We start from the raw sequence: 16,272 nt of genomic DNA, 5'->3' as shown, positions 1-16,272 counted from the left end.
CTTGGACATAACACATAGTGTCTGTGAATTTCTGGTATGAAGTGCCAAATTATATTTATTTATTCATTTTGTAAAATTTTACACCACAATGGGGGCGGGGGAAGTGGAACCTTCAGAGCAGTTTATGAAAAGAAAGCGATGAAATTGTCAATAAGAAACAATAGAAAGCAACTGTTCTGAATGTACAAAAAAATGATTAAAATCAGCAATAAGCTAAAACCCGGGTTAAAACATATGCCAAGTCTTGGCTTGTCTGAACAAAAAATATTTCAGCAAGCGCCAAAAAGAGTACAGTCGTACCTTGGAAGCCAAACGCCTTGGGAGTTGAATGTTTTGGCTCCTGAATACTGCAAACCCGGAAGTGAGTGTTCCGGTTTGCGGGCATTCTTTGGAACCTGAATGTCTGACGGGGCTTTCTGCAGCCAATCATAAGCTGTGCCTTGATTTCCAAATGTTTTGGAAGTCGAACGGACTTCCGGAATGGCTTCCGACGTACCACTGTACAGGGAAGATGCCTGCGTGATATCAATCAGCGGGGAGTTCCAAAGTTAACTGGTGCCACACTGAAAGATCAGTTGCTTACAAATGCAGAATGGGTATTATGCGGGGCCTGTAGCAGGGCCAGTTCCGCAGATAGAAGTGGCGTAGATGGTATAAGGGAGTTAACTGGTTCCAAGCTGGTAGGGGCTTTTTATACTGATAGGAACATGTTGAATTCGGCCCAGTAGCAAATCAGCAGCCGGTGCAGGTCTCTTGAGCACAGGAGTTATATGCTGATAGCGGTCCCTGTCAGCAGTCGTGCTGCAGCATTCTGCGCTAGCTGCTGCTTCCGGATCAAGCGCCAGGGAAGCCCCGCATAGGGTGCATTGCAGCAATCCAGTCTTGAATTAAACAGTGTGCATGAGCTGGTGCCACCAAGCTTTATGTGCCCATCCCATAGCTCCGTGGTGTTGTCAAGAAAGCATCCTGTTTTGTGGACTCAGGACCCAGGCGCAGGTGGATGGAGCAGGGGGGAAGTTGATGAAGTCCAGGTGGAATTTCTCCCCAGGGTCTCCTTCCCGCATGTCTCCAGGTGATGCAGGTGTTATTGATGCGTTTCTGGTAAAGGTGAGGCCTTTGGGGAGAGGAGGTGAAAGAGCTCTGCTCTGAATCAGGTGTATGTGATCATATTTAGGCATGCTGTGGTCCCATGGCAAGGCGAGGCTGCGCATGTTTAGATAAAATGTTCCCAGATTTGAGTTGATTGTGAGATAGGCAGTGGTGAAGTTTGATAAGACTCAGTTGTCTTGATAGGAAAGGGGGACTCTTTAGGTCTGATGTTGATGATTATTATTCATTCATTTAACAAGATTTAGACTTTTATTTTAGAATTTTGTGATTCTAAGATTACATAATGAAGTCCTCTTGAGCGGTTTACGTAAAGCAAATGTTAAAAGATTCAGATAAAAACCAAACAAAAACCAAACAACAAAAGCCAGCTGCTGGGTCAGACCAAGGGCCCATTAAGTCCAGTGTCTGTTTTTGCCATAGACAGCCAGAAAACAAGAGTTGGAGAACGTGAAACCGACAGATTAATCCGTCCCTAGATATTTTGGACCCCTGACTCCTATCATCCCTGACCATTGTGCATGCTGGCAGGGGTTGATAAGGAGTCTGAGTCCTGCAAATGCCTGAAGGAGGTACAAAGTTGGATCCAGAAGCCCCCCCCCCATCTCCCCCCCCCCCCAATCTCAGAATGGCCATCTCTGTTTTACCTTGGATAATTCTCTGTCCCTAATTCTGTGTCCTCCACTTTTTGGCAAGCAAGTTGTGGTTGCTTTGCTATACCACTAGGTGGCAGCCCAGCCTAGGAGTCCATCATCCCCCAGCTAAAGTTCTAAATAGCCATACAGTTGCCTGGTTTGTTCCTAGAGATTTCGAGACTGGGCAGTGCAAGTAGTAGCAGAGGCTTCTGTTGCAAGGACCTCTGTTGGGGCGTAATGTGTATGTAAGCTTTGATGGTAACACTGAGTTCTTTGCTTGGGGAGCGAAAAGGGGTAAGAACATAGCCAACCCGGTGCAGCCATATCGTCCTCCACAAAATTGCCTAATCTTTCTTTTAATTAAAAAAAGAACACATTTGTATTAACAGACTTTCCATAAATAATCAAGGTACAACAAGTGTCTGTTTTCGAATTGCAGAATACAGGCCAATTACAGTCGTTCTCAGACATTTTTGTTGTAGGCACTGAGGGGTTGGGGGGGGGGAGAGGGAGGAGAAAATAGAAAGAAGAAGAAGAAGAAGAGGGGTGGTGAGGAAGACAGTAAACCTTCCTTCTTTACTTAGTATATAAGTGCATCACGTAGATAGGTGCCCCATATCCTCTTTAAAAGCCATCCAAGTCGGTGGCTGTCACTGTGGCAGTGAGTTCCGCAGTTTAACTAGGCCCTGTTTTTATAAACTTCTGCCATGCCACCTCTTGCCTGCTTTTTCTCTAAACTCGAGAGCTCCCAAGGGTTGCCACCCTACCTTGCAGGGGAGTCGTGTTTGTGAGCCAGCTCCCACCCCCCTCTATCCTCCAACCAGGCCGGCAAAAGGCATAACCCCAGCCAAGCATGGTCACTCAAGGAGAAGGGAGCAAGGCAGAGCCACAGAGGGGTGTGGCTTGAGGGGAAAGGGGTGTGGCCTGGGGAGAGTTCCGAGGGCCGGACAGAGAGCCCTGGAGGGCCTGAGGCTCCCTCACCCTTGTCTTAGGCTGCTGCTGTTGGAGGTGGCATCTTCCTGGCTGCCATCGCCGCTGAGTTTCACCTCCCAGGACACATCCTGTGGCGAAACGTGGAGGTTGAGTCACGGGACGTGCAAGAGTTTCGGAAGGAGGCTTGGCAAGGGGGGTCGCTCCGCCACGCAACCCCTGCGTGAGCTTCGGCTGAAACTGAAATCGCTGGGGATCGGGGCCTGTCGCCTGCACTGCAATTGCGTGCTGACCTTGCACTTTGGCACAAGTTCTGTGTGTGTGTTGTGTGTGTCCCACGGTTCAAGCACCTTCTCTTGCCCCCCCCCCCGTGAGAACAAAGGTTCCCTTGTCCTGCCCAGCCACGCGGATCCATGTTTATGGGGCTTCCCAACCCTGTAATTTCTCCAGGTACGTGACTCTCAACAGGAGCCCCCGGCTGCCAGTCCACATCATGTGCTGGCTAGCTTGGGAAGGAGGCACGGCTGGCACTGGAAAGGCACTGCTAAAGCCTCTGGGTTTGGGTATATTTGGGGGATGGAGGGAGGGAAAGCTTGCCCATCAAAAAAGGCTTGTGTGTATGTGTGTTGGTAATGGAGCACGCCGCGTTTCGCACCCGGCTCCTTAGCCTCCTTACGTGATCTCCACCTGGGAAAACTATCAAAAGCGGGGGTTTTTAATGACAGGGCATCCTCCAACACCTGGAATTTCTATGGGCCGCCGGGCTGTGTTCCAGGTCCTGCGGGACGTGCCGATCATAATCAATCCCAACTTTGAACTGCCAAAAGAAATTATTTTCCTATGAGTCAAAGCCCCTATAAGGCAGGAATCTTTTTGCCCACCATGGGGCTCGAACCCACAACCCTGCGATGAAGAGGCTCGTGTTCTACCAGCCTCTCCTAATGAGAGTATATTTCTTGCTTTGTGAATACAGATAACTCTCCTCTTATGCAGGGGTTCTGTTCCGGGGGTCCACACCTAAGTGCAAAAACTCATAAAGCCAGGAATCCCTTGGAACAGCTGATCCCCTCAAGGAAACCCCACATGGGTAGGTGGGAATAAATAAATGGAGAGTGGTGAATTCCCTTCCTTTTTTATTTATTTTCGCTCCCCATTTCCTTATTTATTTCCCGCCACCCATGCAAACCTGAATCGCGTGGGCAAAATCAGTGAGTTACCTATATATAAGATAGGGGAGGGGGGGCACGAGTTATGTGTTGCAGGGAGAGGTTCAGAAAAAGGGGAGCAAAATGATCAATAATAATAATAACAATAATAATACAATTTTATTTATATCCCGCCCTCCCCAGCCGAAGCCAGGCTGAGATTGGCTAACAACAGTAAAAGTAACACAGTTTACATAAAATCACAATCTATTAATTGAAATACATTCTAAAATCAATTCATTCAAGGAGCAACTCCTTCCCTATTAGAAAAAGTTGCAGCATTCGAGACTTTTTAATTGAGACAAAAGGCAAATAAGTCACAACATGATCAACGTTTATAAAATGACGCCTGGTGATCGCAAGCGTAGACATTTGCTGCTGAGCTCAGGACCAGCTTGTGAGCTTCCTGCGAGAATGGGATGGTGGGTTAGATGGGCCTTGGGCCTCATCCAGTAGGCTCTTCTTACTTTCTTATGGGAGGAAGGAGACCCCAGCCCGGCTGCCCCAGTAACAGAATATGGGGTTACTGCATCCTATAAAGGAGTCGAGGAAGAAGGGAGAAGAGCAGACACACACATGACTCTATTATTGCTGAGAATTTGGGCCTGTGGAAGAGAAAAGAAACTTTAATCACACTAAACACTTCAATATGTTGTGCTCAGGACCAGTCTCAAAACCACTCCAAATTTTCTGCTTGGCCTGGAGGATTAATTACGCATGTGAGCCAATGATGATAAAATGATGATTTGATGAGGAGGACAATTGAGTTGGGGGGGGCGTGGAAAGGTGTCCCTGCGGCCTGGTTTATGGAAGTTTATGCACATGGTTTATGTGTCTGAAGGTCCTGGGCTGCCCAGACGACAAGACCCCCATCTCAGTGTCACTGATGTGGCCCCGACGGAAAGCAGAGCCAGACGTTTGGCACCAGCTTGGCTGCGAGAGTTGCAGGAAGGAGGCCTACAAGGCACCATCCAGCCATCTTAGGGGCTGCACTCTAGATTTGTGTTACTCCTGAACCTTTTCTTCTCCAGAGATATCCTACAAGGGAGCAGGTATGGATTCCTCCCCCCCCCCCCGGAGTTTACTCCCAAAGCCTTACTCATGAATCAGTATAGCTGCAAAGGCAGCAAAGGTTTAGGACCAGAATTTTCCTTCTGCTCCTTGATGGGGTCCCTTCCCAGGTCGACGAGCCCCATCTGCCCAGGTGAGATAGATGTATTACGATTTAAGTAAGGGATGGAGGAATAAGACCCCAATTGGATCAGGCCAATAGCCCACCTCGTCCAGTGTCCTGTTCTCACAACCCTTTGTTTTCGGAGTTGTCCTGGCTTCTGAGGTTGCCAGGGGGTTTTGGAGCACACCACAGATCCTCATCCTCAAGGTCCGTACAGTTAAGGCTATGGTTTTCCCAGCAGTGATGTATGGAAGTGAGAGCTGGACCATAAAGAAGGCTGTTCACGGAAGAATTGATGCTTTTGAATTCTGGTGGTGGAGGAGACTCTTGAGAGTCCCATGGACTGCAAGAAGATCAAACCTCTCCATTCCTAAGGAAATCAGCCCTGAGTGCTCACTGGAAGGACAGATCCTGAAGCTGAGGCTCCAAGACTTTGGCCACCTCATGAGAAGAGAAGACTCCCTGGAAAAGACCCTGATGTTGGGAAAGATGGAGGGCACAAGGAGAAGGGGACGACAGAATAGGAGATGGTTGGACAGTGTTCTGGAAGCTACCAGCATGAGTTTGACCAGACTGCGGGAGGCAGTGGAAGACAGGAGTGCCTGGCGTGCTCCGGTCCAGGGGGTCACGAAGAGTCGGACACGACTAAACCACTAAACAACAACAACAAGTGTAGCAACAAATGCATATATAATCCCCGTTTTCGGAGTGGTCCTGGCTTCTGAGGTGCCAGAGGGAGCACACCACAGATCCTCATCCTGCGCCGCCTTCTGGGCATAGGAGCCAAACTCCTAGGGAAAGAGACCCCTTCTCCCCCCTAAAATATTTGAGGGGTCCGGGGCCCCCCAAGTTGATGGGCATTGCCATAGAAATGGTGCTCGTGTGCCACGTTTTTGTGATCGATTACCTGGCCGGCCATTAATTTTTTCCAAGTTGGCACCCCTGGATATGTGTAGGGGGGAGTGATGTCCCGAAATCGCGTTCTCCCCCCCCCCGCACCATACCCCCCTCCCCAGAAAAAGGAGTGCCACGCTCGTGAATATCTGCCCGTCGAGCACGAAAGCACCGGAGCAGGGGCGAGCCGGCGACGTTGACAACCCCTCCCACCCATTCATCCATCCATTCAGCCGGGCGAATGAAGCGAGAGATCGAGGGAAACAGGGGGCTTTTTCTCGGAGCGCCGCGGGCCTCGAGGGGTTAACTCCGAACTTCCCTCCTCCCCCCCCTCGCCTTTCTTTCTTCTTTTCATTCTTCCTTTGCTCCGAGTTGCTACTATCCGCGCCGAGCCCCGGCCGCTGATTGGTGGAAAGTTAGAGCTGGCCGCGATTGGGGGCGTGGCCGCGGCGGCAGCAGCACTTTCTCCCCCGCTCGCTTCCCCTCCCCTCGCTTGGCTTCCCTCCGGCCGATCGAGCGCGCTCAGTCCGTCCAGTTGCCCCGACGGGGGGCTCGGCAGGGGCGGCGGCGGCGGCGGCGGCGGAGCGATGCGCCCGGCGGGGGCGCTGCCCTGGGGGCTGCTGCTGGTGCTTGGGGGGGCCCTGCTGGGCCGGCAGGTGCGGGGCCTCCGCCACAGCGTCTACTGGAACGCCAGCAACCACAGGTAACGCAGCCGCACGGAAAGTATTTGGAAAAGAAAAGGAAAAGATGGGGAGGGAGGGATCCAGTGGATCTGGGTCGGTCCCCCTTTAGGCCTCACCTGCGCCCCGATCCCTCCCAGAAACGCACCCGCCTGCCCCACCTCCAGGCCCCTGCGACCCTCGGGGGCCTTTGCCGCCGTGCGCCCCCTCCTCCCACAAATCCTCAAGTTTTCTGGATCTTCGCTTGCGGTTTGTTGGACGGGACTCTTTTTTTCCCTGTGGTTCGACTGGAGAGAGAGAGGGGCGGACTCCCTACTTTGTTCCTTCTTGCCTCTTACACCCCCTCCCCAAAATAAATGGGGTTGAGGTCCTGCAAGGCTTCGCCGGCCCTTCTTAAACTCGTTCTCCCCCCGGGCAGGATTTGGTTAAAGAGGCCGGTGGGGTGGGACGTGGGGGGGTGGGAGAGAGAAAGGGGCGAGGGGCTTGCCTCTCCTCCCCCACTCCCCTTTCCGAGCTGGCTTCGTGTTGCGCGCTCAGCATCTCTTTGTCTGGCGGCCTCCCAGGTGCCGCCCCCCTTTCCCCCATCTCCCTCCACGAAAAATTCGCCTCTGCCCCCCTTCTTCCCTTCCCCGCCCCCCCCCAAGCTGGCCGTTGGAGGGGGTGTTGCTCATCCAGTTAATGTGGGGAGGAAGGGGGGGTGTCTCCCCTTTGAACTACCTGGCAGGAGAGTCTTGCCAGGCTTTAAAAAAGCACATTTTCTTAGGTTGGCGTGGCATTGGTGGCAGAGTTTGGCTGGGCTGGCGGAACCTCTTTAGGCCTGGCTGCTGCCTTGGCCTCTGTTTTTTCTCTCTCCCCAGAGAGTCTTGCCCGGTCTTGTGCCCCACAGGTGCCCAGAGGCTTGGGTGCCTGTCCTTGCTTGTTGGGCCTCTCTTGTGGGTGATGTTTGCCCTTGCTCCTGCCGACAGTTGCTTGGGGGGGGGAGAGCTTTCTGGGGTCCCAAAAGTGACCCCTAACAGGCATTCACTATCTGGGGGGCTCTGCCATGTTATAGGATCATTCCGCCTCTTTTCCCCAGCCTAGAGTAGTTTACGGCTCTTAGCTAAGTCAGGAGAGCGTGAGACTCATAGGGTTGTGTGGGTTCGGGCCCCATGTTGGGCAAAGGATTCCTTCATTGCAGGGGGCTGGACTAGATGACCCTCGGGTCCCTTGCAGCTCTACAGTTCTATGATTCTGCGAACACCCTCCCTGCTGCCTGAAACCATAGAGAGCTGCTGCCAGTATTGCCCAGATGGAACAAGGGTCCGACTTGGAGTAACGTTGCTTCCTATGCTCCTCTGTAAATCAGCACTTTATTTGGAACAATGAGGGCTGGAATCTTGATTTATTTTTAGGGGACGGGCCAGAGCTCTGTCTTGGAGCCCGTGCTTTGCCTGCAAAGGTTCTCAGGTTCGATCCTCAGCATCTCCAGGTAGGGCTGGGAAAAGGTACCCTTGCCCTAAACCCTGGTGAGCCTCTGCCAGTCAGTGCAGGCAATACTGAGCTAAGTACAACAATGGCCTGACTTCATAGAAGGCTGTTTCCTATGTTCTTGTTTAAAACCTTGAGGACTGGGATCTTTATTTTATGGCAAGGGCTGGTAGGCCTGGAGTCTAGCGCAAAGCATCTGGCTGGCATTCAGAAGTTGCCAGATTCAATCCCCGGCATCTTCAGGTCGGGCTGGGAATATCCCTTGCCTGAAACTCTGGAAAACCACTGCCAGCCAGTGTGGACAATACTGACCTAGATGGACCAACTTCTTACAATCCCACGAATAAGAAAGGCGAAAGAGCCAACTCTGGATGTCTCTAAGGAATGGTACCCATGTCACATTTTTCCTTGAGAAAGAGAGGAGCAACAAATTGAAAAAACAAATACAGTGGTACCTCGGGTTAAGTACTTAATTCATTCTCAAGGTCTGTTCTTAACCTGAAGCACCACTTTAGCTAATGGGGCCTCCCGCTGCCGCTGTGCTGCCGGAGCACGATTTCTGTTCTCATCCTGAAGCAAAGTTCTTAACCTGAAGCACTATTTCTGGGCTAGCGGACTCTGTAACCTGAAGCGTATGTAACCTTGAGGTACCACTGTAAACAAAAACTGAGATTGGAAAAGGCTAGCTCACTTTCAAATATGGCTTTTCAACGCATTTGAGTTCCCTTTCCAAAGCAATGCTAACTCTTTCTGGAAGGCCTCCCCTTTGCTTTTCTGCTGTGCACTCTGCACATGCACAGGAGCCATTTCTCCCAGGGTCGAGCTTGGGCCTTGTGAACGAGGCACCTCAGCGCAGCACAATTTTAAGCACTCTGTGTTGTGTGGCAATGCCCAGGCCCTGGTACTAATCTCCCTTTTTCTCTCTCTCTCTCCCTTTTACTGTTGTCAAGCTTATCCTCCTTTTTCCTTCCTCGGTGGGGCCCACCCGGGGAGGCGGAGGGGGCGAGTCGGGGCGAGTCTGGCTGGCGGGGGGGGAGGGACAAGGAGGGTGGGAGCTCAGAGTTACACGGGAACATTCCTGCTTGTTTTGTTTTCCCTGGCGTGGGAGAGTCAGGTTAGTTGGCGCTTGGGTCTCGGGCCTAGCCAGAGCGGCCTTGGGAGTGCCATGGAGGGGGGAGCTGGCGGGCGGCCCAATCGGAATTATAAATCCCGAGAAAGGATGGCAGGGTGAGAGGGAGCTCCGAACGCAGTTTGGGAGGCTGGGAAAGGCACACCCCCCCCCCCGGACCGTGCCAGCTTGTGCAATCTGAATCTGCACTTTTATTCCCCCACCACCACCACCATATCACTCATTTTCGCAAGAATGGGGGTCACAATTCAAAGTGTTGGTGCTGACCTTTCAATCCCTAAACGGCCTCGGTCCAGTATATCTGAAGGAGCGTCTCCACCCCCATCGTTCAGCCCAGAAACTGAAGTCCAGCACTGAGGGCCTTCTGGTGGTTCCCTCACTGCGAGAAGCCAAGTTACAGGGAACCAGGCAGAGGGCCTTCTCGGTGGTGGCGCCCGCCCTGTGGAACGCCCTCCCACCAGATGTCAAAGAGAACAACAACTACCAGACTTTTAGAAGGCATCTGAAGGCAGCCCTCTTTAGGGAAGCTTTTAATGTTTGATGTATTACGGTATTTTAATATTTTGTTGGAAGCCGCCCAGAGTGGCTGGGGAAGCCCAGCCAGATGGGCGGGGTATAAATAATAAATTATTATTATTATTATTATCATCATCAACAACAACCTGAGTCTGGCCTGTGTTACTAGAGGCCTGCAGTACGAACACCAGAAGGCTGTCCCCGCCCCCATGCTGGATTAGGCCTTATCTCGCCCAGCATCCTGTTCCCACATTGACCCACCAGATGCCGCAATGGGAAGACTGGAGGCAGCATTCCTCCCTCCCTGGTACTTCTAAGGGGAGCCCTGCAGGATCAGGCCCGCATCCTGTCCTCCCAGTGGCCGTTCAGAGGCCCACGGGCAGGCTGTGAACCAGTGCTAGAAACTCGGGTTCGTACGCTAAACGCCACCTTCAACCTCGGTTGCGGTTGCCATAACGGGACGTCTGTTCGCCGGGGGGTTGGGCTAGATGACCTGTGGGGTCCCTTCCAATGCTAACGATGCTGTGGCCTCAACGACATTGCTTGCCATTGCGATGCTTCGCTGGTCCCAGTGTGCAAGGAGGAGAAAGGCAAATGGGAAATGGAATTAGCTACAGACTAAGGCAGAGGCTTTTAAACTTGGCGCCCAGAAATCCTTGTCTGAAATCACCCTGGAAAACTGCCTCTGGCCAGTGTACACCAGGGTTTCCCAGACTTCAGTTTCCAGCTGTTTTTTCCAACTACAACTCCCATCATCCCCAGCTATCAGGACCAGTGGTCAGGGATGGTGGGAACTGTAGTCCAAAAAAAACCAGCCAGAGACCCAAGTTTGGCGAAACCCTGGTGTAGACAGTACTGAACTGGGCGGACCTAATGCTCTGACTCAGGATGAGGCCACTTTCTAACTCGTCTTGACGTTTGCGCCTTTAACACAGAACCATGAGGACTAGAATCTTGAGTAAATTTTAGAAGAAATGAGGGCCCAAGCTTGATCCCTGGCATCTCCCGGTAGGGCTGGGAGAGAGAGCCGTGCCTGCACTGATAGCTCAAGTCAGTAGAGCATGGGTAGGCAAACTAAGGCCCGGGGGCCGGATCCGGCCCAATCGCCTTCTCAATCCGGCCCACGGACAGTCCGGGAATCAGTGTGTTTTTACATGATCAGAATGTGTGCTTTTATTTAAAATGCATCTCTTGGGTATTTGTGGGGCACAGGAATTCGTTCATTATTACTGTTTTCTGAAAATATAGTCCGCCCCCCCGCAAGGTCTGAGGGACAGTGGACCGGCCCCCTGCTGAAAAAGTTTGCTGACCCCTGCAGTAGAGCATGAGGCTCTAAATCTCAGGGCTATGGGTTCGAGCACCACATTCTGTCAGAGATTCCTGGGGACTAGACGGCCCTTCTGATTCTATGAAATCCTGCAGAGATGCTGCCAGTCAGTGTAGGCAGTATGGAGCTAGTCAGTGTTCTGACTCTGTGTGGCAGCTTCCTGGCTGGTTCAGCACCCTTGTTTCTGCAGTGATGTCTCTGGGAAGCCCCTGGGGGGCAAAAATGAACTTGAATGGGGCAGAAAGCCTCCTTGCTTGTTGGAAGCGAGTATTGAGAGGCACCCTGTCTCTGATCCTGAGGGTGGTTCTCAGCCATCCTGTCTCGTAGCCATCGATATAGACTTCTCCTCCGAGGATTTTGTCTAATCCCCTTTTAAAGCCCTCTAAGTTGGTGGCTTTCACCACATCTTGGGATAGCTAATGCCGTAGCTTAACTCTGAGCCACGCGAAGAAGCAGCATTTCCTTTCGTCTGTCCAGAATCTATCTCTGCCCTCTCTCCCCCGCCCAGATGTATATGTATATATTATCCACGGCTTGTATTAAAACTAAATTGTACTCTTTGAGAGAAGAGCCATTGGAAACGACTGGAACTCAGTTAGGTCACCATCCATTTGAAGCCCTGTGGCGCCAGCCATGGCTTCCTGCAAAGGATTCTGGGAGCTGTAATTTGTTCAGGGTGCTGAGAGGAGCTACTATACAGTGGTACCTCGGGTTAAGTCCTTAATTCGTTCTGGAGGTCCATTCTTAACCTGAAACTGTTCTTAACCTGAGGTACCACTTTAGCTAATGGGGCCTCCCGCTGCCACTGCGCGATTTCTGTTCTTGACCTGAAGCACTATTTCTGGGTTAGTGGAGTCTGTAACCTGAAGCGTATGTAAACCGAGGTACCACTGTATTACCATCTCATCTCTCTGCAGTAGTTTTTCTTAAAGTTTTAAGTGTCTATACGCTTATTGCATTTATAAATTTTAAATTCATTGTTGTACAATGTTTTGATTGTTTTCCTTCAGGGACTGTACCCCCAAGTGTGTTTTATAAGCTGGTCTCCGACCGTAACAAATTATCTATTTATTTATGTATCTATCCATCTACTATATTACCAGAGCTACAATTCCCAGAGTGCCTTCGCCGTCATGGAGCTCTGCGAGTAGTAGCTCAGGGAAACGTGTTTCCTAACAACTCTCATAATGAACCTTAACAAAATACAGTACCCATGATTTTTTAAAATTTTTATTTTTGGCAGGTAGGAGAACCATGACTTTTTTTTTTACAAATGGTATGGTAGCGCTTTAAGTGTGTGGAGTGAATATGGCCTTAGGGATGTGTAATATATATTTTTAACCCCTTGCACTTAGAAATGTAGTGTGTCCGGCAGAAACTTCCAAGACTGCCCTTACCCCTGAGATGCTAGCTTTCTAAGTACAGTGGTACCTCGGGTTACATACGTTTCAGGTTACATATGCTTCAGGTTACAGACTCCGCTAACCCAGAAATAGTGCTTCAGGTTAAGAACTTTGCTTCAAGATGAGGACAGTGCGGCGGCAGCAGGAGGCCCCATTAGCTAAAGTGGTGCTTCAGGTTAAGAACAGTTTCACGTTAAGTACGGACCTCTGGAACGAATTAAGTACTTAACCTGAGGTACCACTGTACTGTACCGGGATAGTTTTGTACCAAAGAATGTTTAACCAGGCACACGTCCCACCTTCCCAGCCTGAAATGCTCCTATCCTAGACCATCACCCACTTACCTGGAGATAAGCCCCACCAAACTTGCTGAACTTCCTTCTGAGTAACTGTTCTAACAGGTACAGCTCGAAACTCTTGGATGTAAATTTGTAATGTACAGGTTTGAAGTTTGGGCGAAGATAATTTGACCGGCTTTTTGCCTCAGTGGAACCTACTTGTTTTGGAGTAGTCTACCTCTAGAAGCTTTCTGAAAGCCTCTGCTTTTGGGATTGAAATTGCTGGCGTTGGATGGAGTCTCCTTGTGTTTCTTTCGCATTCGGAGTTTTGGATGTTAACATTTGCCTGCCTGCCTAAGAAAGCAGCAACTGAAATTTGCTAATCCGTTGACATTCCAGGAGATTCCTTGCTTTGCTGAGATTCTGTGCACATTTCCTTGAGAACCCCTGCTTACTTGGGAGTAGGTCCTGTTGAATTCAGTGGGACTTACTCCAGAATTACTCCTTCAAACCAATAATTCTTGGGCTGCAACCCGCAACCTATTTCAGTTTTAGACTCACTATATTCATTTGGGCCCTCGGCAGAGGCTTAGAGAATTCATTGTTGGAGATTGTGTGTGTGTCTTTAAAAAAACTATTTATTTATTCTTAAGAAAGGAATATAAATATGCAAACTGTGGATTGCCTCGAGATTTAATTATCCTTAGAGCAGATCTGTTGGGACTAACTGAAGTTCTATCACAAGGGTAGCCAGAGTGGTGCCCTTCTGATATAGACGGACTTCAACTTATGTGGCAGTGAGTTCCACAGTTTAACTATGTACCATGTAAAAAAGTCATTTCTTTTATCGGTCCCAAAGCTTTGGAGGTCCATGAGTTCTAGTGTTGGGAGAGAGGGAGAAAAGCTCTTCACTTTCCCTGTGCTGAGCATAATTATAGAAATTATCAAGTTGTAGTCCAGCAAATATCTGGATGGGCTTTGTATGGGCTTATTCTAGGCTTGAATTTAGGTCGCATCCAGCCCAATGATCCCAGCTGAGGTGGTGTGGTTGGGCTTCAGTCCTGTTCACATTTACTTGGGAGTAAGACCCATTAAACTCAGTGAGATTTAGTTCTGAGCAGAGCTAAGAAGTGGAAGGGATCATCCAGAACATTTTTGTAGAAAACTTGAACATTTTGGGGGTTTTTTTGGGGGTGTGTGTGAAAGTGCAATATTGATATATATACATTTTTTATATTCTTTTTATGGGTGTAGGTTTCCTTTTTAAGCTTTGAATGAAAAGGTAGGAGAGACGGTATATAAATTTGTGGTGGTTTTTTGCAAGCAGATTTGCACAGGGGGAATTCCAAGAGAGAATTCCCTCTGTTTCTTGTGCCTTTTTACTCCACTTCAGTCTCCATTGCCCCTGTTGATACGTCTTCATCTTTCAAAACAGCCAGCTATTTGCTTGTGAGGCTTTAATGTTGAAGAACCCTTCGGTTGAGATTGTGTTTGTGTGTGCTAAAAATACAGCGCTCTGCTGCGAGAGACGGTACATGTTGCTGCCTTCAAGAATGCCGCTTTGGCCAGCTATGCCCATGGTCGGGAGGACCAAAAGTAGTTGCGTTCTGGGTCTCTTCCCAAAAACTTATCTGCCCTTTCTCACTGCCTCTCCCCCTGCCACAAAGAAAATCCCTTTCAACTCTCTGAAACACAGCCTCAAACCCTGGTCCCCTCCAAACTACTACTACTACTACTACTACTAATTTTTTATTATTTATACCCGACCCATCTGGCTGGGTTTCCCCAGCCGCTCTGGGCGGTTCCAACAAAATATTTAAAATACAATAAAGCATCAAACATTAAAAACTTCCCTAAACAGGGCTGCCTTCACATGTCTTCTTAAAGTCAGACAGTTGTTTATTTCCTTGACATCTGATGGGTGGGCGTTCCACAGGGTGGGCGCCACTACCAAGAAGGCCCTACGCCTGGTTCCCTGTAACTTTGCTTCTCGCAGTGAGGGAACCACCAGAAGGCCCTCAGCGCTGGATCTCAGTGTCTGGGCTGAACGATGGGGGTGGAGACGCTCTTTCAGGTATACAGGACCGGGGCCGTTTAGGGCTTTCGAGGTCAGCACCAACACTTTGAATTGTGCTCGGAAACGTACTGGGAGCCAATGTAGGTCTCTCAGGACCAGTGTTATGTGTTCTCGGCGGCTACTCCCAGTCACCAGTCTAGCTGCCGCATTCTGGATTAGTTGTAGTTTCCGGGTCACCTTCAAAGGTAGCCCCACGTAAAGCGCATTGCAGTAGTCCAAGCGGGAGATAACTAGAGCATGCACCACTCTGGCAAGACAGTCCGCGGGCAGGTAGGGTCTCAGCCTGCGTACCCGGTGGAGCTGTTAGACAGCAGCGCTGGACACAGAATTGATCTGCGCCTCCATGGACAGCTGTGAGTCCAGAATGACTCCCAGGCTGTGCACCTGATCCTTCAGGGGCACAGTTACCCCATTCTGGGCCAGGGAGTCCTGCACACCCGCCCGCCCCCAGCCCCCCAAAACAGTACTTCTGTCTTATCAGGATTCAACCTCAATATGTTAGCCGCCATCCATCCTCCAGCCGCCTCTGGACACTTCACCGCCTTCACAGGTTTCGACTTGAAAGAGAGGTAGAGCTGGGTATCATCCGCATACTAATGAACACCAAGCCCAAACCCCCTGATTATCTCTCCCAGCGGCTTCATATAGATGTTAAAAAGCATGGGGGAGAGGACGCAACCCTGAGGCACCCCACAAGTGAGAGCCCAGGGGTCTGAACACTCATCCCCCCAACACCACTTTCTGAACACGGCCCAGAAGGAAGGAGCAGAACCACTGTATAACAGTGCCCCCAGCTCCCAACCCCTCTAGACTAGGGGTCAGCAAACTTTTTCAGCAGGGGGCCGGTCCACTGTCCCTCAAACCTTGTGGGGGGCCGGACTACATTTTTTGGGGGAAATGAACGAATTCCTATGCCCCACAAATAGCCCAGAGATGCATTTTAAAGAAAAGCACACATTCTACTCATGTAAAAAAACCAGGCAGGCCCCACAAATAACCCAGAGATGCATTTAAAATAAAAGGGCACATTCTACTCATGTAAAAACATGCTGATTCCCGGACTGTCTGAAGCCTGGATTTAGAAGGCGATTGGCCGGATCTGGCCCCTGGCCCCTAGTTTGCCTACCCATGCTAGATGGTCCAAACAGCAAGGCCAATGATCAAGGGTGAGAGGGTTTGGAGTAGACAAACAATGTCTGGCGGGCACCATGCCCACTTGCATACATGTGCGCGCATACAGCAACCATGCGCTTGTATGCGCGCACCCATGCTCTTTGAAGCAAACACGCACACTCTTACACACTTCTCTTCGTACACGCAAACAAACACTTTCTCACCTACATTCTTCTTCTCTGTCCACCTACCAATCATGTACATGCCTATTTTTGGTGGTTTCTATGGGGTGAGTGAATGTGGCAACCTCCCCTCCTTGTGCTCCCTCACCTCACCA

General features: G+C 50.3%; 1 protein-coding gene across 1 annotated transcript in view; it reads left to right on the top strand.

The window, feature by feature from the left end:
• Positions 1-6,488: 6,488 nt before the first annotated feature.
• EFNA4 (ephrin A4) overlaps positions 6,489-16,272 on the top strand; it is a 29,200-nt gene continuing 19,416 nt past the window's right edge. Inside the window, exon 1 of the mRNA XM_081173880.1 lies at positions 6,489-6,648. Within this exon, the coding sequence (XP_081030006.1) occupies positions 6,533-6,648 (116 nt within the window). The 5' untranslated portion in view covers positions 6,489-6,532. The remainder of the gene's footprint in view (positions 6,649-16,272) is intronic.

The sequence above is a fragment of the Podarcis bocagei genome, assembly GCF_964188305.1.
Source record: "Podarcis bocagei genome assembly, chromosome: 16".
In the NCBI taxonomy this organism is placed as follows: Eukaryota; Metazoa; Chordata; class Lepidosauria; order Squamata; family Lacertidae; genus Podarcis; species Podarcis bocagei.
This window is presented reverse-complemented; position numbering and strand designations above follow the sequence as displayed.